This window comes from Argiope bruennichi, chromosome 7 (genome assembly GCF_947563725.1).
Source record: "Argiope bruennichi chromosome 7, qqArgBrue1.1, whole genome shotgun sequence".
NCBI classification, from domain to species: domain Eukaryota; kingdom Metazoa; phylum Arthropoda; class Arachnida; order Araneae; family Araneidae; genus Argiope; species Argiope bruennichi.
In genome coordinates this window covers 3,928,321-3,950,113 of record NC_079157.1, presented here as the reverse complement: position 1 = coordinate 3,950,113, position 21,793 = coordinate 3,928,321, and the positions used below count along the sequence as shown (strand labels likewise).

General features: G+C 29.9%; 1 protein-coding gene across 1 annotated transcript in view; it reads right to left on the bottom strand.

Annotated features, from left to right (window-relative positions):
• Nucleotides 1-21,793, bottom strand: part of LOC129975702 (trafficking protein particle complex subunit 11-like) — a 60,474-nt gene that overhangs the window by 34,440 nt on the left and 4,241 nt on the right. Inside the window, exons 2-11 of the mRNA XM_056088855.1 lie at nucleotides 18,370-18,573; nucleotides 15,750-15,919; nucleotides 15,447-15,517; nucleotides 13,792-13,906; nucleotides 13,095-13,194; nucleotides 11,695-11,768; nucleotides 8,583-8,679; nucleotides 8,367-8,500; nucleotides 7,050-7,191; nucleotides 6,878-6,968 (exon numbers count right to left, since the gene is read on the bottom strand). Of these exons, the coding sequence (XP_055944830.1) occupies nucleotides 6,878-6,968; nucleotides 7,050-7,191; nucleotides 8,367-8,500; nucleotides 8,583-8,679; nucleotides 11,695-11,768; nucleotides 13,095-13,194; nucleotides 13,792-13,906; nucleotides 15,447-15,517; nucleotides 15,750-15,919; nucleotides 18,370-18,573 (1,198 nt within the window). The remainder of the gene's footprint in view (nucleotides 1-6,877; nucleotides 6,969-7,049; nucleotides 7,192-8,366; nucleotides 8,501-8,582; nucleotides 8,680-11,694; nucleotides 11,769-13,094; nucleotides 13,195-13,791; nucleotides 13,907-15,446; nucleotides 15,518-15,749; nucleotides 15,920-18,369; nucleotides 18,574-21,793) is intronic.

The window sequence follows — 21,793 nt, the reverse complement described above, 5'->3', positions numbered from 1 at the left end:
ATGACATGTTTTGTAATAAAAGCGTACTAGCCAATCACAAAACTGTTCTGAGGACCAATCAAATGTCTGTAACTATAGTTTAGATTATTTGGATGGTAAAAGAGTTATTGTTGTGGAAATATTTTGCGGAATGATGCATACCAGCACAATTAAATAGAGTACTGCTGTTTTTTAATATTTTAAGTCCTTTTTTTTAATTAAACTAATTTTAAACAACGTCACCAACAAGAAGAACTGATTGGACATCTACAAAAAGAAGCCGAATTGTCATATTGAGAGAAAATGGCCTCTCTTATGCTGAAATTGCAAGACAAGTTGGTGGTTCAGTGACTTGTTCTGGTGTACGAAAGTTCTGTTTACGTTACGAAAAAACGAAATCAGTGGGAAATAAGGCCAAATCAGACCGAAAAAAATGCACAAGTGCTACTGCCGATAGAAAAATTAAACGGCTATGCCTTCAAGATAGAAAAATTTCATCAGATGCCATTAGATGTGAAATGAGTGCAGCGGGTATTGCAGTAAGTTCAAGAACAATAAGAAGAAGGTTATCAAGATTTGGACTACAAGCTAGAATTCTAAGGAAAAAACCATATTTAAATCAAAAGCAACGCGAAAAACGAGTTAAATGGGCAAAAGAACACATTAAATGGTCAGAAAATCAATGGAAGCAAGTAATCTGGAGTGATGAGACTAAAATATCGCTCTTTGGTAGCGATGGTAGAAAATACGTGAGACGTAGAGTAGGTGAAGCGCTTCATCCTCATTGCATTGAAGCAACTATGAAAACAACAACAAATGCCATGATTTGGGCATGTAAGTCTGCAAATGGTGTGGGCCGAATTCAAGTGATTGATGGCATTCTGAATGCCAAAAAATACATCGAAACTGTCCTAGAACCAAAATTGATACCTTCCATCAGGGATTTCTTCCCCAACAAAGCACCATTTATTTTTCAGCAGGATTCAGCTCCATGCCACACAGCAAAAGTATGCAAAGCATGGTTTCAAAATAAAGGCATATATGTATTACCATGGCCAAGAAACAATCCTGATCTCAATCCAATTGAAAATTTGTGGCGACGTTTGAAAATTCTTGTACGACAAAAACGTCCATCCAATAAAAGACAACTTATTGAATCTATAATTGATTCTTGGCACCATGTTATTCCGAAAGATGAACTCCAAACACTCGTTCACTCGATGAAAATACGCTGTGAAGCTGTCTTAAAAAATAAGGGTTATCCTACTAAGTATTGATTGTGTAAGTATCACTTTAAAAAAATGCAAATCTAAGATACATCTTACTAAAATTAGCGCAACTTTGTTTATAATACAGATATTGTAATACTGTTTTTGTTATTAAATCCTACATTAAATTACCTTCAATTTGATATATAAACATTTGTATTTAAGTGAAAATTAATATATTCTACAAGCACGCAAAGTTGAAAAACATGAAACTTTCAAAAAATGTCCACACTTTTGGCCACCACTGTATGTATGTATATATATATATATATATATATATATATATATATATATATATATATATATATATATGCAGAATAAATCTGGTATTATTGAAAATATACCAAAATTTGGAACAAAGTTAATCGATGTAAAAACAAGTTAGTTTAACCAATGCTTATTGCTTCGTTTTCAATTTAATTTTACATTCCATTATCTTTATCATACATTTATGTAATGGAAAAGATTGTGTAAATAAAGAGCATAGTAAGAAATTCTTGCAAAAATTGAGCACTTTTACCATTAAATCACAAAAAAAAAAAAAAAATGGGGTGGGTGAGGGTGATAATGGTGGTGGTTGGGATTTCAAATATTGAATAAAGTCGTTGCGTCTTCATGGGGAATTGTCTTTTGAGAAATGTCTCTTTCCGGAATCTCCATACTTTCATAAGAATGTTGGTCGTCGTGTTCTTCTGGGTCATGGTATGGCTTCATGCGTAAGACGTGGACAACTTCCTTCAGTTTTCGCCTTCTAGAATTAGGATCGAAATCGGCTACTTCATAGGTGACGTCGGACAACCGCCTCAAGACTTCATAAGGGCCGAAGTACCTCTTGAGGAGCTTCTCGGAAAGCCCTTTTTTACGAACTGGAATAAAAATCTACACCAAATCCCCTGGTTCGTATGCCACCATCCGATGTTTGGAGTCATAATGCCGGCGATCTTTCTGCTGAGCCTCGAGAATTCGAGCTAATTGCCTCGATTCTTCTGCCTTGTTGATCAGATGGCTAACGTAATCGTCTTCTTGGCTGAACTCGTTGAGGCAGAGAGGAAACATCGTATCTTCTCGCCCATGTAGTAGGTAGAAGAACGTAAAACCTGTCGTGTCTTGCTTGGCAGTGTTGTAGGCGAATGTGACGAACGGCAATATCTGGTCCCAGTTCTTCCGTTCGACATCCACATACATAGAAAGCATATCTGCTAGCGTTTTGTTGAATCGCTCTGTGAGGCCATTTGATGATAGGCTGTTGTCATTCGATGAGTGATATTACACAGTCGATTAATATCGGACATCAGCTTGGACCGGAAAACTTGTCCAAGTTCTGTAATGATAACTCGTGGAGCTCCATGCTTCAGGATTATGTCCTCTAATAGGAATTTGGCGATTTGTGTAGCTTCCGCCGTCGGTAAAGCTCTGGTGACTGCGTACCGTGTCAGATAATCGGTGCATATTACAATCCATATGTTGCCGTCGTCAGATTTTGGAAATCGTCCTAGCAGGTCGATTCCGACTCGAAGGAAAGGAGCGGCAGCTGGTGGAATAGGTACGAGATGACCTGGTGGCTTCTGAGGAATAGATTTTCTCCTTTGACATTCTCGGCAGTACATCACATATCTTCGAACATTTCTGTACAAGCCTGGCCAATGAAATCGCTTTCTTATTCCATCATACGTCCTGGTGAATCCTAGATGTCCGGCGGTAGGGTCGTCATGGAGAGATTCTAGAATACTGAGCCGTAAATGCTTCGGGATCACTGGTAGAAATTTCTTTCCGGACGGATCAAAATTCTTCTTGTAGAGGACTCCTTCGACTAATTCAAAGTTTCGCAGCCTGCTTGCTTCGGTACTTTGTTGGTCTCTTATTATTCTTGCCAATTCTGGATCTTTCATCTGTTCTTCTGAGAGATTAGTGAATAAAATGGCACCTATGGAGTCCCCAGACCATGAAGCATCGACTTTTAATGGGTTTTCTGGACAGACTATCAGCATCTTTGTGTTTCCTTCCACTTTGTACACCACTGATAAGTCGTATTCTTGAAGTCGCAGCGCCCATCTAGCGAGTCTTCCAGAGGGATATTCAGTCCTGTCAGACAACACAGGGAATGATGGTTAGTGACGATCTTGAAAGCCTTTCCAAAGAGATATGGCCGAAACTTAGTTATAGCTCATATGGCCGCAAGGCATTCTCTTTCAATTGTGGAATAGTTTCTCTCAGCCTTCGCCAGAATACGCGAGGCATAAGCTATTACTTTTTCATTCCCATTTGTATTTGAACTAATACTACGCCGATTCCGTATCCCATAGTTCGGCTTTACCATTAAGGAGCGTTACTATAGTAGACGGAATAGCAACTTCCTTGTTCAAGAGGAGCATCTTATTTCCTACTACTATTACGTCGATAGCTCGAGGGTTCTTACGGCCTAAGACAGTGATCTTTCTGATAGAACGAGCAGGTACCGTATAGTCTTCCAACGTGAATAAACGGCTGGAGTCTGGAGTTTGGGATTCTTGAATGACGTCTTGAAACAAAAGCTCCGAACGGCCACAATCTATAACAGCTTGAGAAGCGCCCCAAAAGTCTCAACCAAGGATGGTATCGTGACTGCATTGCGGCAAAACAATAAATTCAAAGGCTTGAGGTCGGCCATTGATTTCGAGTCGAAGCGTACATTTTCCCACTGGTCTCACGTAATTTCCATCGGCGACATTTAAAAGAACATTGTTAGTTGTTGGAAACATAACTTTCTTCAGTAGGCGGCGATACTTCTCCGAGATAACAGAAAATGAGGCTCCAGAGTCCACAAGGGCAGGTACTGGCTCATTGCCGACGATTACTTTAATGTTGTTTCCGGACATCTTTACGGCAATCGGAGGATTTTTGTCACTAGCGGCCTCACTCCCAAGGAAGGTCGCTCCGCTTAGACTTCCTCATTTCTGCGGCTAGGAAATTGACTGGGTCTTCTATATGGCGACGGAGATCTATAGCGGCGCGTAGGCGATCGTTGTCTTGATGGGCTGGGCGACAAACTTCGGACTGCTGGTCGGCTGTATTCGTCGGCATAGCGTAACTCATTCGACGGCGGAAGGCCGAAATCGCTCCTATTAGCCCGATATGCCTCAAAAATAGCTTTCCGATCTCGGCAGTATCGAACTACATGGCCAGGGCGGCCACAATGGAAACAGACGGGTCTTCTATCAGGAGTGCACCAGACATCTGTCTTGCTCTGTGGTTGCTGTGCTACGGGCGTAGGTCGTCTGGCAACGTTAGCATAGGAAGGTTGGCATCTTGGTTTGACCTTTGTCCACTCTGGTGCTGTCTGTGACAAAGGAGCCAAAGCATTTCCACTTCCTCTCTAACAATGGCTTCAATGCCTTTGTCTTCGAATTCGGGATCGACTACTGCAGATATGAGGCGCTGGACCTCCTCTCGCACTATTTGACGTACTAGTGATACCAGATCCAGTTGTTGGCCAATTACAGCCATTGGTACGATATATGGGAGCTTTTCAAATTTCCTACCCCGGATCCTTTCTTGTTGCATCTCTTCGATCTTTCTATACCATTTAATAAAGTCCTCTGTAGTGGTTATTTCTTTCGTCACTAGTGCCTGGTAAACATCTTCGGCGACTCCTTTCATCAGATGAGACACTTTCTCTTCTTCTGACATATCTAGTTTGACTTGATGGCATAACCCTAACACGCTTTGGATGTACGACTGTGTGCTTTTGCCAGATTTTTGAGCTCTACTCTTTAGCTCCTCTTCTGCCTTCTTTACATAGTGTTGTGTTTCTCCAAATGCCTCTTTTAGCATCGATTTGAAAATATCCCAGGAAGTCACTTTCTCTTCATTATTTTCGAACCATTGCTTCGTTGTGCCGTCCAGGAAGAAGAACACATTTGCGAGACAAGTCATGTCATCCCATCTGTTGAATTCTGACACTCTGTCATATTCTTTAAGCCATTTATTTGGGTCTTGTCCCACGTCTCCTTTAAATACAAATGGATTTCTGTATTGTGGCTGTGCTGGTGTCAGGATGACCGGTTTAATTTCTTGTTCCATAGGCATTTTCCTTGTCTTTCTGGGTGGTGGATTATAAAGTCCAATTTATTATAAAGACCATTTTCTTGAAATTGACTGGCCATTACATTTTAATATTTTCATGAATGAACATTCTAAATGTATACCGTCATTATACTAAATCCCATCCTGATCTCAGATTTCAACCCCGTGACCTCCCCTTGTTAGAGGGTTAGACCTAAATTTTTCAGGCATAAGAGAACACTCTTCAACATCTAAAACAATAAGAATTAAAGAAGTTAGAACATTTTTTTTCTTTTTTTTTTGTCATAATAAGTTTGGTATAGTATGTATATCATATTGCTCCTGAGAGATAATATTCTATCTCAATATATGATGGTGTTCATTGTTGAAAAAAGAGTACAGTATCATGTGTAAGCTTAAAGTAGCCAAAGCCACTGCAAATAAAATATATTGACACCTCATGATTCCTTCCTCAAATTTTCCCCCTTTTTTTTTACATTTAGCAAACAAACACTGTGAACTAAGTTTTATATTTATTATACTCAACATCAGTAGAAGCAAAACAAAAAAATGTTACCTTTGTATTTCTCAAAAAAATTAAGCACTTTTCAAGAATCTTACAATCACAATTAAGGTGCTTGAAATAGTTTTCAAATTTAAGCACTTTTCAAGACACTACATACCCTAAGAAAAAATATTTTTTGTGCTGAAGTTAAAGAAAAACTATAAAATTTCTCTAAATTTTTAATTAATTAAAATTTTGAATAAAAAAAATCACTCTTCTTTAAAAGTGTATACTGCCAACTTTGGCAAATCTGGGTCAAATAGTTTGAGTTGTACAGTGCTTACATACACACATACACATATCCATCTTTATTACTAGCAGAGATTAAAAGTGTGACTGAAAATCTAATTCTATAGAGACATTATAAGTCGAGAGGCATAAAAAGTTTTATTCCTTTATTAGAAATATATTTCTGATGATATCATCTTTTCAACCAGAATTTTCAGGAATTATCTTTTGAACTCATTCACAAAATTTTTGTCACATGAAATATCTAAATGCTGATCTCTTTCTTAAATTGAAACATTATCTAGTACAGTATCTTAGATTATGGCCAGAGAGGCCATCATCACAAGGGTCAATTTTATAGAGTAAAATGTATCTAAAAAAGAATAAATATATATATATATATATATATATTCGAATATACCTATGCCTAAATAATAAATATTTAAAAAAAATATTAATAGTGGTTTTATTAATATTTTTGGAACATTTTATATTCCATACATTTTTTTTATAAAAATTGTACTACCAACATAATATGATATACTATTGTGGTACAAATATCATAAATAGAGAAGTACAGCAATAATGAACTGTTCCTTTCCCATTCAGCTTCAGACGGTACAATTTTTTCAAAGAAAGTAAATAAATTTTACCTCTATACAAAAAATTAATACACATTTAAGAAATTTTACACAGTGTTTTCAATATTGCTTTCTAGCCCTGCATTTTTTTTTACTAATAAACAAAATGGGGAGGGATAGAAAGTAAGAGGGAAAAGCAGGCAGTTGAAGCTTACTTTGACAGCATGCTCTCCACGGTCTTTGACCATAAAACTCCAAGGAGTCAGCCCCTTCTAATATTTCAAAATCGGGAGGCTCTTCAACAGACTATTAAGGAAAAAATTAATAAACATATAATTAATTTTACTTGAGAAATTATACACAAATAATTCAGTTTATTTTACTCACTTTGCACAGCTTATAACAAAGAGCTTTTCGATTTGATGCATGATTAGCAGCTTGCTGGTAATAGAAACCAGGATGTTGTGTTTGAATTGCATTCAAACCCTGCTGCACAGCATCTTCAAATAAATCACCAAAGTGGCTAAACCTAAAATATATGAATATATCATGTTCAGAAAAATTCAATATAAAAAGTTGATGAATTATTGCTAATAACAACCAATTTAATGAATAATCCAAAACAAAAAGTATAACAAAAGTTGTAAAAAATATGTGTGGCTCTTTTTTAAATTTATTGGTTTGAATCTAATAAAGAAAACAAAATAAAAACTTGGAACATAAAACTACTGAGCATTTTGCAATGAAAGCCTCATTTTACTTGAAGGGTTTTTAATCAAAATTATTCTTTAATGAATTTTGGCCTCCCCAGATTAGATAAAAGTAATGTACACAAATTCAAATTTATTCATTTGTTTTAAAAGTACAAACTTGAATCTCAACAAAATAAAATAATTATATGCAAAGTTTGTATTTTCATACAAGATAAAGCAGATTTTGTTTTAAACCATATTACTTTTCATAAGTAATATAAAATAAATACTTATGCATTAAAAGGAATAATATTGAAAAAATATGATTTTTCAAAAATATTAAAGATGGATGTGAAATCTTTTTCTAACTCTCATACAAAAAAAAGCACTTTCTAAAAGTTAAATGTACTAAAATTCAACAGACATTTTAAAAATTAAACGTAAAAAACTAAAATAGATCTATTAAAAAAAAATTATAAAAACTTCATCTGTCTATCACAAGTATAGACAGAAGAGTAGGTCCACTGAATCAACAATTGATTTTGATATCAACAAGTGAGAAAATTCCAAAATCACTTCTGCATTTTTTTAAAAATGCTACCAAAACCATATTATCACTCAGAAAATATATCTAAATGAAGAATACCTAAGAACAAATTACAAAATAATATAAGAAATTGCATTGAACATTTTAATAAATAAATCTTATTAATAAACAGCAATACATTATCATTAAGCTAACCTTTTGTTAATCTATTATAAAATATATATATTTGTCACATCAATTTTGAAAATTTTTTAATCTTGGTATTATAAGTACTGATATTGATTGCTCCCCCATCCCTTTTATGAAATATTTTAGTAGATGGGAATACAGGCAGTATTCATTTTTGTCATATGTCCCAAAAGTTCTTTTATAAATACAATTAGAGAAAACTTATATTTTTAAAAAAAGATCCAGTTATTTAAAATACAGCACAAAGCTACTAAATAAAAAAATATACATAATTACTGTTTTGACATCCATGCACTATGCTCAAATGCCAGTTCTGGATGACCAACTTTATTCTTGAAAATATCTACATGATTTCTAAACTGAGAAATAGCATCAAGAGGTGTACCATTTAAAAATGAAAGTCTGCACATCTGAAAAAATTATTAGTAAAAAAATTTTAAAAAATACTTAAAAACGGATTTTTAAAATTTAAAGAACTCAAACTATGCTTACTTTATAATTTATAAATCCAGCAACAGTCTTTATTTCCAACAAATTTGCATCTGAAGCTCGAACTTCCATTAAATTTGCATAGGCTTGTTTGTAGCTTCTGTAAATGTTTTCTAAAGATTAGGTACTAGTATCTGAAGGTAAAAACATTAAATACTGATTGTTATGAAAAAGTATAAATATAAAGCAACCTGTAGATGAATAAAATTCAGAACTTTAAGTAAACATTTTTTTTTAGCTCAATTTTCGCAAATGTTTGGTAATTTTCTATCATGCAGATAGATATAAAGTGTAATCACAAACTCATTTCATAGACATAAAAAAGAGAAAGAAAAAAAAATCATATCTAGAAATCAAGAAATTTATAATGAAAGAAAGCATTAGAATTTTAGAAAGTTCTAGGAAGAATATGCAGTGCACCAACAAGGCACCAGAGAGAGATAATATCTATGTCAGTAAATTTGAAAGCTGCTAACAAATTTACTCTGAATAACCTCAGTTGCTAAATAAATAAAAAAGTGGGTAGAAATTAAATATATATATATATAAATTTATAGTAAAAACAGTATCCTGATAAAAAAAAAATAACTGAAGTCTTCAAAATAACAAACGCAACTAAAAATAGTACTCCGCTATTTATGCATATTAACATAATATCTTACCATTTTTAGAACAAAATTTTAATTTCTCGAGCAATATACAGAATTAATTATCTAAATTAAGGAAAATTTATTTAGCTGGAAAAAAAAGAAAGAAAGAGAAATTTTAAATCTATGAATTGAAGATTATTTATTGCAGCAAAATATAAAAATTAAAAAATAATCATATCAAAAAAGAATAGTATTACTGCCTATTACAATTCTAGCAGTTGTCATAACAATAATAATAAGCAGTAAAGCATTAAAAAAAAAACAGAATTTTTTCTTAATTTGTAAACATTTTCATATACCTTAGCCCATATACACTCATTTCCAAAAGTTAAGCAAGAAAAAATAGACAAGTATCACTTTCATTGACAAGAAATGCTGCAAGAAAGTGGCAAAATGTTTATTCGTGAAACAAAACAAACATATGGAAATAAAAACAATATTAAATTTGCATTGATTATATACTGATGTCATATTAGCAAAATTCACAAAATTATGGCAATTTTTTTTTAACCCGACATCAGTAAGGTATTGGAGCACCCCTCATTTTCACACAGAGTGCACAGCATGTGATCATGCTTGTTACGAGTTGGTGATCAGAGTTCAGTGATCCCCATTCCTCTTTTAGAGCAATTACCAAATCTGTCAGAGTGGCTGGAAGTGGGGGAAATGAGTACACATCATTTGGCCAAGCGCAACTCAAAGATTGGATTAAGATGCAGAGAGTAAGATGGCCACTTCATACATGCAATCTCCTCTCTCCGAATAGTCATCAACGGTATCTTTATGAGGACGTGCATTGTTGTCCATGAAAATGAAAGTAGAATCAACTGCTGCATGTATAGTTTCACAACGGGGTCTAGGACTTCATCCCGATACTGTACACCCATCACAGAGTCCCATCTGGAGATGTTCAGGTCAATGCGATATCCCAATGAAATTCCTACTTAGACCAAAATGCTTTCACTATGAAATGGGTGATGTTCTGTGGCCCTCCAAAGCCTTTCTGCTTATTATTTCCACTGACTAATATTCCCTCCAAAACCTTTGACAGTTGTCATCAGGTTGAAAGTCAAATCTGGACTTATCCGAGAACATAACATTTCTCAATCAGACACAATCCAATTTAATAGTTCCCTCTGGTTGGACAGATAGAGGAATACAAACTCAAAGTACTGGGGTATACAGTCCTTTCAAATGTAGCCTTCAGTGAATAATAGTGGCAGATATTGTCTTACCAATGGCCACTGTAACCATAAACATCACACATATGGAGGTCGCTCTTCGATTTTGTTTGGCAACTATAGCAATATATTGACCTTCTGCAGGGGCTGTAACCCTTGGATGACCAACCATAGGTCATTAGATAACTGTTTGGCTGTTTTGGAATAATTTCCATAATCATAAAATGGAAACCAAAGAACAGAGCAATATCTGTGACAGATTATCTTCCTTCAATGTATCCGCCTGCACACCACCACTCAGAATCTTCCATTTGTCTTCTGAAAGCCATACAAATAAGTTTAACTTGGAAAAAAAATTAAAGAATGTTTTAAACACCTTCCATCTATACTTAAACGCAACTCCTGTAAACCTTCACAAAGCCAGTTTTTTATATAACTGCTTGATTTGCCATTATCTAACATATTTGTATACTTCTTTCTACCTCTGCAACAAGTAACAGTTTCTCCAATTCAGATTGGCTTCCTGAAATGAATATTTTCTCTCCGTGCTTAACTTTTGAAAGTGAGTTGAGCCTGCATGACTTGATATATTCAGTTTCATAAGGATTTTCAAGGAAGGACAAAGTAATCTTTAAAAGCCTTTTGTATAATCAGATTACATATTTATTTTTTAAAATCATAAATGTCTGAAGAAAGATATAATAAAGACATTCATGAAATTGCAAAATGTATTATTTGTTTTCTGTAACTTTAATTATAAACAACTGATCACTGCAACTGTTACTGGAAAAATTTTATTGTTTTTTAAATTTTCACATGCAACATTTTCTTAATGAGACTTAAATTTACTTCAGCAATATGAATTTCTTTTAACTATTCAAATAAAAGTAATTGATTTAAAATCAAATTAGCAATTTTGTTATCTCTTTGGAAAAAAATAGTTTATGTAAGTGTTCTTTGAAATACTTTTATTTCTGATCTGAAATGAAACAAAATTACTACATTTTTTATGAATTATCGAATAAATATAACATTAAAAAAATTAACATTCTTGAACTGTGTTTGAGAACATTTGGCATAGCCTGCTAAGGGATTTAAAAATTCTTCAAGATAAACATCATAGTGTGCATAGACTCATAAAAATAAGGCATTCAAAAATGTGTAAAATCCTCCTTTTCCAAAAAGTTTTAAATAAGTAATTTCACCAACATAATTTTAATAGCATTATAAATTAGTCTGAATTTCTTTTATTTTATATAAAAAAAATTAAATTAACTAACTTACTTTAAAGCAGCAGAAATATCTTGTTTTAATTCAGTCAGAAAGGCAATCTTGAACTGGTGTCTTACAAATAGAAGCTGAAAAGTGCTACATATTAGACAAATTATTAAAGGATACAGATGGTTTATCAAAGGATGCAGATGAAAATATAACTTTCAAGGGCAAACACAAATGTACACTTTCAAAGAATCACAACCTTCAAAAAATATTATTATAATTTTAAATAGAAATAGCTAAGTTGCATAAAACCATTCATACATTGAGCATAAAAGTTTCTTTTTGCTTAATATCATAACTTACTTTATTTTCTGCTTGGCTCTGAAAGTATCAGAAGTTAAAACATAACACACATATATATATATATATATATATATATATATATATATATATATATATATATATTCTTTAAAATCGGTACTATGTGATTAAAAAAGTGCTAAACGAACATTTGGAAATACTGCATAAGAGATGTACAACCATGCTAATAATCAATGGAAAAAAAATGTATAACTTATCTCATTGAAGATAATAAATATTATATAAAACTGATTCATTGGTTCTCTTTTTACATACAAAGTCAGAATATTTTTATAACTACCAAAAATTCATACTCAGAGAACTTGAAATAATGCATTGTGCCATTTGTAAATTGGACATCAAACTGAAGAATTTTTCAATTATGTGAGTTGATTATTTAATCCGTCTTAAGATTTTTTTCAATTATATGATTTGATTATTTAATCCAACTTAAGATTTTTCAATTAAAACTATGCTGACAATAAACATTTAATCACATGAAAGTGTTTTCAAATCTAAAAGTAACCAGTTGATTATTAATGAATTGTTTTTAATGGTGAATATATGAATTAGAATGCAAATTTGTACATGTTATTTATCTTTGTTTAATTCTTATTAAGTTTCAACATGACAATACATACATCACTATTTAATAAACATCTTTCATAAATATCCAAGCTATTCAGAGGGGGTTTTTTACCTCCCTCCCCTTACTACCTTAAGTGACAATCATATATAACTAATGCTCAACAAAATAAAAAATAAAAAAATTAAGATAATTATTAAATTCAAATAATTTTACCTTCAAAATTTGACTATATCAATAACTTGATAACATATAAGCATTACCATCATTTAATACCAATCAATAGCAAAAAAAAAAAAAAGAAGAAAAAAAAACTATATCTGACAATGAATTATTCATCCCCATAACATGTTTTAAACTTGAAAGAAAAAAATGGTATCAATCATTCAAGTTTATCTTATAATAAAAACTAGCTTTTAATTATTATCTAGTTATAATGCTAATTACCATAATGAAATAAAGAGGAAAAAACAAACAGAGTTTACATATGCATGCACACAAAAAAAATCAAGAGAATTACCTGATGAGTTGTTTTGTTCAAATGATCTTTATGATTCTTAATACGCCGACTTTCATGGTGGTAATAAGTTTGAGCCAACTCATAAAATGCATTCTGCAAACTGAGAAGAGATACAAAATGAGTTTTAAGAATTATACATTTTAAAAATAATAAATGCATTTAAAAATTGTCTTCACAAAGTATAACACATAAATGATATAAAATATGAAACTAATAATATGACTAATGCAAAACAAATTATTGTTTTGAAAAATCTTTTTTTTAAACAATTACATTACTATGCAAATAACAAACAATAGATTGAAAGTTGCATTTTGTGAATTAAATACTAAAGCAATAATTAAAAATAATTTCTCCAACTAAATAAATATGTTTTAATATATGAAAGTTAAAAAAGGAATGTTGAAAAAGAAAAGGAAAAAAAGTTTAAAATATTTGTGGTGAATAGCATATAATCCAGTTAACAACTATGCTGCACGGGCAATTGCTTTTGCATAATGGTTATGTTACTGGACTGCAAACCACAAGGTCCCAGGCTCTATCCTCGTGCATCTCATATCACTAAATATTCAAAATACTAAAAAATAGCAGAAATATTTACAATATAAATTAATATTGCAATAAACTGATAAGTAAAATTTTAATAACCTTAAATCATAAATTAATAGCTTGTAAAAACATTTACAAAAAAAATTACCGCAATGTGTATCCATATAAATGGTCTGAATGAGGAAGGACAAACAAGGTTTTACCAGACAAATCACAAGCACTGCATAAAGATGCAGCCCTCTCAGCTGCAATTTGGTCATCAGCTAAAAAATACAAAATATTATTTATTTCAAATTTTAAAAAATGCAGTAACATAAAAACTAGTAATTGATAACTTCCTACTATTGATTTTAATCATTGCCCCTCAAAACATTAATAATAAAAGCAATATAAGAAATTCTTCAAGTTGAGTACTAAATTTTAAATGGCTATTAAATATAAAGAAAACTATAATGATAGTGAAAAAGAATCAAAATGCATCTAAATTTCAATCAAAGCCACAAAATATAAAAGTTTATAGTTCATAAATGATGTTCACAAAGCTCAGAAAACTATTTTGAACAGACCATTACTTTCTGAATATTTTAACAGTTTTATAAGAAATTTACTATTAATACTGATATAATTATAAAAATTATTTTTAGATTTTATTTTTGTTATATTTATTTTTAACATTTTGCCTGAATTAACAAAATTAGTATCAAATAAAATAATAAAGTATTAATCAAATGGATCAAGATTAATTTCGAATTCACACCCAGACAAGACATTCAATGCATTTATTTCTTCGATGTATGTTTAAAAAAAAGAAACATTAATTATTTATAGCTATGTATTGTAAATAAGAGTTGGAATAAAAATTAAGAATTAACATTTTTTCCTACTAAATTTAGAGATTTTTATTTTTTATATCTGAAAAGAATTACTTTTAATAATATAAAAATGAAACTTCTGATTATAGCATTTGGAAGCAAAAATAAAAGACATTTCAACTACATTCAAGCCTCTTGGAAACTTATAAGAAAATAGGAGAATAAAATCTAAAGTAAATAACAGCTTTTTTTATTTATTTATTATTTTTTTTTTTACAGAATTATAATTAACTTCTGTATGTTGTGACTTATGGCATTTTACAAGCCCGCTGATAGTTATCTGTCAGTGATTTAAGCCGAGTGAGCATCTCTTGTTTTTTCAGTAGCGCCAACTAGCGACAAGAGTACGACTTAGCTACTTCATACGTCACATTCGCTTGCACAACCTCTTTTTACAGGGAGACACATACACACACCTCACAGATAGAACACAAAAGAAGAACAACCATGCCCGAACCGGGACTGCCTGATCACGAGGAAGACGTGCTACCCCCATGCCAGGACGTTGGCTAAAATTAACTTCTAAAAGTTATTTAAAAGCAAAACAGTAGTAATATGGCCACCATCAAAATGAATGGAATAATTGAGAGGGAAATTTATATTATGTCCAAAGGAAAAATATTTAATTAAAAATAAAATAAAAGAATTGTAAAATTTTAAAAAATTGGTTATTTTTTTATAAGCATAAGAATGGCAGCTAATTGGTTAATAATATAAAATCAGAATAATTAATTACATGAAGATTTTTAATTAGTCTATTATATTATAAACCATAACATCTTATGAATGAAGGATTTAGGATGCTCAACTCAGTAATAAATTTCAATAGATAATAAAATTCTAACAATAAAGGGTGAATAAATAAAAAAGAAATTGTAAATAATTCTGTGCAATAGAATATAATCTGGAAAATTGTTAGAATTTTACTTACTACCAGGCAAAGCTGCTCTCTTCTGAATTAAAACTAAAGCAACACGGGTAGATCGACCTTGCAGGCTTTCTCTATGTATAAAATGGACTATATCAATTATAATCAAATGTTATACAAAATTCAAATAATATAATTCAACTCAAACATTTATTTTATTTTAAATATTTTGAAAAATATTTCTTAATGTATTTTGCATCCAATTTTAAGAAAATTTCTAAACTTTTTAAAATTTTCTAAAATTAATACATAAATTCATTTTTATTATTAATAGATATTTTATCATTAATAAAAATTTATAATTACCTCAGCATTTCTAATTTATTTGCACATTCTAATCGCTTCTCTGCCCAAGAAGGGCTATCCCAATCCAAATCCACAAATTGCACTGCAACAGCTGGTACTTCTGTCAAATGTTTCGAAAGCCAGTTTGTTTTCAAAATCCCTTTTGGCACATACCAGTCATATGAAGTGCGCTAAAAAAAAAAAAAAAAAAAAAAAAAAACATTTATGAATAATGTGAATGAAAAAAAATTCAGCGTTTGATTGTATTTTATAACTTGTAGTTCTAAAATTTATAATGTGGCACTACATTCTTAACTATATTAATGTTTTCAATACATTCTAATTAGATTACATCATCTTGATCTTTTAGAAACATGTAAAAATTCTGGTTCAACTAGGACTCTATATAATGTATTTTCCACAATTATCATATCAAATCAAAATTACAAAAATCATTTTCGCAATTTTATTGTATTATTATATAAAAAAAAAAACATTTTTGTAGTGAGAAAACTGTATGTCTACTGATTAGAAAAATGATAATAATTAGATTGATACATAATTATATCGGTTAAGTGATTACTCAAAAATAAAGAAGCTATTTTTTTTTTTTAATTTTTATTTACTTCAGCACTTTTTAATGCAACTGTCAGATCTAAAACACCAAATTTGCAATCATCAATTATTTTTATAAACATTAAAAGATGCAGATAGATGAAAAGATACATTTCAGAGAATGAATTTTTATAATTATCTGTTTTTAAATACAATAAAACATTTGCAAAATATTCTACACAAAAAAATAAAGGTCTTAGTAATTTCTAAATCATTTTTTTTTTCAAACCAATATTTTATTTCCTTTAAAATTATGTTTTTAGCATAGTTTCAAGAAAATGATAAAACAAAGAATAGCCAATTTTCTTATATCTAGCCTAATATGTATCCTAATGTTGCAAAACATCCAATTTGTCAAAAAAAAAACTAATATTTCACTTCAAATTTTTCATAAATGATAGCAACAGTTAAGCTAATAGAAAGTGCTCAAACACTTTATAATGAGTTAATTTCCTTTCAAATATTCCTCACAAAATATACTTTTATTTAACTCTTATATGGATTTAATATATCCTTCAAAAGAAGAAATTTCAAATTAAGGTTTTATCTCTCAGTATTAAAGCATGCAAATATTGAAAAATTAGTTCTTCCATTTGGCACAGATAATAAAAATTGTCAAATGCATATACAAAAAAAAAAAAAAGTTCTGAAGAGAAACAAATACAAATTCTTAAAAAAATTAAATGAAAAGTAGTTTAGTAATTTTAAGAGATTCTGGGAATAAATAAAAATAAACTTTCAAGACAGAGTTTGTAAAACAAATAGAAAATTTCACAACATAAGATCCCAAATTTCATATGTTTTTAATTTTGTTAATCTAATGAAGAAACACAGAAAATTTTTATTCTAACCATTATGTTTAATGCTTCATAATGTTTCAAAATTATTACTATATTAGATTTTTTTTAACTTAAAAGTAGGTGTATCAACAATATTTAACTTAATACAATTCTTTATAAACCACAATACTATATAAAATTTAGATTCCAAAAATTTTTAAGCAATTATTTATTGACTGAAACAAAATAAAATATTCTTATTAATGCCATTTTAATCTTTTTGAATGTTAAGCTAAAAACTAAATATTATGATGAAGCAGTAAAATTTTTATTGAATAATTTTTTTAGATATTCCACACATTATAAATTACATATACATATACTGTAGTGCACATAAGACATTAATGCTGAATGGTTCTATTTTTCATTCTCATGTTTTTAAAAAATATGTTTGGCTTTAGCAAAAAAGCTTTTGTTTTAATTAAATTTAATTGCATCTGCTTCAATTTATAAGAAATTGAAATTCAAAGTTTAAGAAAGCTATTAGAAATATAGCGATATACAGAGTAGAATGAATGGAACAGCATAAGACTTCTATAATAGCATATGTTGTATGATTATCATAATTTAGGATTTAATTTTGTCTATAAAGATATTAAAGTTTAAAATTATTTTTATGGAGAAATTATTAAAAGACCAAATTACATAAAATATGAAATTAAAAATTTTAGAGGATATTAATCTTTATGAGTCTGATTGTTCAAGGCGTCTAAGTAAAACACCCACCTCAAAAAACACAGAAGCTAAGATATACAGTGAAATAAACTTATTTAAATAAAACTTTTATACAGTGTTTAAAATCAAAAATGCTTCTCCTCCACCCACCCATCCTCCTTACATTATGCAAAAAAAAAAAAAAAAAAAAATACTAAAAAATGACAAATCATAAGTTGCCAATATTTTGCCTATGAGATTACTACAGTCTGGACTTCTGGCTCATAAAATTTTGGTCTATAAAAGATCCTTCATTTTAAAATTAAATGTTTCAAATGAATATTTTCATTTATACCTAAGACAGAACCCAGGAAAATGTATGAAAAACAATGAATTTTGTAGGAAATTGCTTCCACGCAATTTTATAATGTAATCATATTTGACCTTACTAAGTGGATCACTCTATAAAAAATAGTGACTAATATTAAAATTTCTATAAGTTTGAAATAAGTAAATGATACAAAAATACTTACCTTAGGTTTTGCTTTTGGAAATTCATGACCAACAGGCAAAAGCTTTAGGAACAAAGGAACTCGATCTTGCCTATTGGTAGTAAAAGATTCCCATATAGTACGGTGAATAGCATTATTTTCTATGTCAAGGCCAGTAACAGCAACATAAGCCGAAGGATTAGACGTTAATTCTGAGGGAAGATCTCCAATATCTAGTGGTGCCATCTGAAATAAACAAAAGTGAGTAAACAATTACAAATAAATTATTAGAAAAATGTTTTTAAACATTATTCAAACATGACTCTTAAAACTTATTTTTATATATACTTTTAATTTGGACAGAATAATTCTTCTAATACTTCTAATTTTTTTAATAATTCAAAGAATGCATAAGCATAAAATAATGGAAAACTTAAATGTAGCATTATTAGTGAATTACTTATATACAAGTTGCTTTGGAGACTATTTTTTCATTAAGATTAAAGGTCGCTTAAAAATTTCTAACTAAAATAGTTTGTATCATGGGATCTTAAAGGCTTTCTCAGCAAAATTTTTCTTAACTTCACATTTTGACAGACATATTTTATTTTAAAAACCTAAGTTCATTGTATCATGCTTTTCCTTAATTTTCTGTCTATATCTTTATACATCTTATTACACTACAGAAAAATGCAGCATTGTTTAAAAATGGATATACTTTAAAAAAATTTCATCATTATTTGAATCTGAAGTAAATAAATGTGAGAATATTATTCTACCACCAGATCCAATTTCAAGATAAACTGTGCTATGTAGTTAGTTTTGTAATTATAAATCTTCAAAAATTATATTAAAGGTATACATTCATAGTGTCAAAGGCAAAAAAAAAAAAAAAAAAGAAATAATAATTAAACAATTTTTATTTTACATAATGCATTTTTTTCCCCTCTCTCTCTTTTCTTTTTTCATTTCTCCTTTGTCTATTATGATGCTAATGTATACTAATACTGTGAGCTTCTGTAAATAGTTTATTATTTTATATTACTTGCAAATAAAATTATTATTTTATAAACAATCAAGTTAAACATATAACATTAGCATCACATGTCTTTTACTGAAACTACTCAATATGGGAAATAAAATATGGCCAAATCTTCATACCATGATCATCAACAATGGGAAAAAAAGAAAAGCCAGGAAATATTAGTAGCAACAAAGAAAATAATGCGAGTTTTACTTCAACAATGAAATGCATTATTGTAAAATATGTTTAATATATTTTAAAAAATGATTAAAAAACAGAAAAAGATTATATGGCATGAAAAAAATTGGCATCACTAAAAAGTCATTTGAGTTACAAAATGAAGAAAAAAAATCTTTCTTGTGCCATAAAATAACTTGGAAGTTAACATAAAAAAATGCCCAAATTTTGCTAAATTTTTAATTAAAATATCAAAACAATCACACAACAATTTTACCTTCTAAAGTATATCTATGTTGAATTTGGTAATGTTCTACATGATAGTCTAATAGTTTATCATGTAGAAAATTAACGCACACATTCATCGTGATGAATAGGAGAGACAGGCATTTCAAAAATTATCTCTTAAAATGTTTTTACCAATATAATTCTAAATATTGATAACATTATCAAAGTTTAAAAGGTCTAAATAATAATATACATTTTTTCCTCTTGGGATTAGTATCCATAGTTTCAAAAATTTGGTGCAAACATGTTATAATTTACTAACCAAACATTTTTATTCCAAGTCTACTGTTATGTCACAGATAATTAATCCAGTACTTTTAATTCGAGTTTAAGCAATTATAAAATTATCTTAATTTGCTTATATTATATACATAAAAATTAACATGAATGTATGAAACTAAAATATGGAGGTGAACTGTGAATGTATAATTCTGTAAGATGAACAGTAATGCAATAAAATATTTGTTTGATATATTCTTATATTCAATATTTTATATACTATAAAAATGCTGCTTAACCCAATGTTTAACCAATAGAGAATCCATGTATTACATGGATTTGTAAGTACTTCTCAGCAAAATATGAAAAAGCTGCATTTGAAAATATGCAGGCGGGATTTTTCTACAAGCAGAGGTAAGGTGGGTTTGCTTCAATTTTTTAGGTTCTAGATGCATAAACATATTTCTGTTTTAAACAGCAGTATGAATCAAGATCAGATATAGAGGATAACACTCAAATTTATGCTCCTCATCTCCAAGCTTTCACAGCAATAGGAAGACATGCAGTGAAAGGTTATACAATATTATTACATTAAAAAAAACAGGTGGTTTTTGTTTATTTGTTTTTTCCCTGCAAACAGAACAACTACTAAAATATAATGTTGGCACTTTTTTTACTAGCTTGAGGCACTTTTTCATTAGCTTGAGAGAAGTCAAATATTTTTTGCTGCTTTATGAAGTTAATTTTTTTTTTATACTATTCAGTTAATAAGACTACAGTCATCTTACATTTTAAAACATGAGCTATAGTAAATTTAGTGTGTTTTCACTAAATTTAGACAGGTTTTGTCTGGGGATCGCTAACAACATATCAATTTTTCAATAATTCTGATGTGAAAGGATTGTGATTTTGCACTTTTTCACAGGCCTTGGTAGTAATTATATTCAGTAACATTCTCTTCTAGTATTTATGCTCAAAGACAATTGCTTTCAAATTAATGGAAAAATACGAAAAGTAGATTGAAGTGACTTTTTGAATTGCATTTCAAGACCCAAATCATGTAACAATGCTTCAAATTTTAGTACTTTGTCTTAAAACTATACCTAAAAATACTTAGAAACATAAACAAAACATATTTTTCTAAATTTTCCCATTAGATAGGCTTCAAACAAAAATTTGTTAAAGCTTAGCAATAGCTCTCATTGTTAAATTTTATAATGAATACTGTGCATAAAACAGTAACAAGCTTGGAGAAAATGGAACAGTAACAGTAACAAGCGTGGGAACTTCTTTAATGAAATAGTATTTATAATTCACCAAGGATTCTGAAGAATGCCTACATTTCAAATACGAACAAACATATACTTTGAAAAAGCAAGGTTAGAATGTAGATATTTTTCTGAACTATAAACACAGCATTAGTGTTCAGCTTGTTACTATATAAACCCATGGCAACAAGCTGATAAACAACTACAGAACCATTTATTTGATTTTTGATATACAATAGAATTTAGATATCAGATGCACAGTTTTTACTGAGAATTTCACTCTGAGTGGAAGTGTGATTAATCAAAAGGCAAAAAAAAAAGGGGGAGAATACAAAAATGAAACATGAAACAACACAAAAGAAAAATATGCAAAATATTAAATAGTCAACTTGCAGAAAAAAATAATTTTAAAAAACTACAGCCCAATTAGCTTTTATATTCATCTCAAAATATTTATAAAAATAAGAAATCTATAGCATATGTTTTCTCC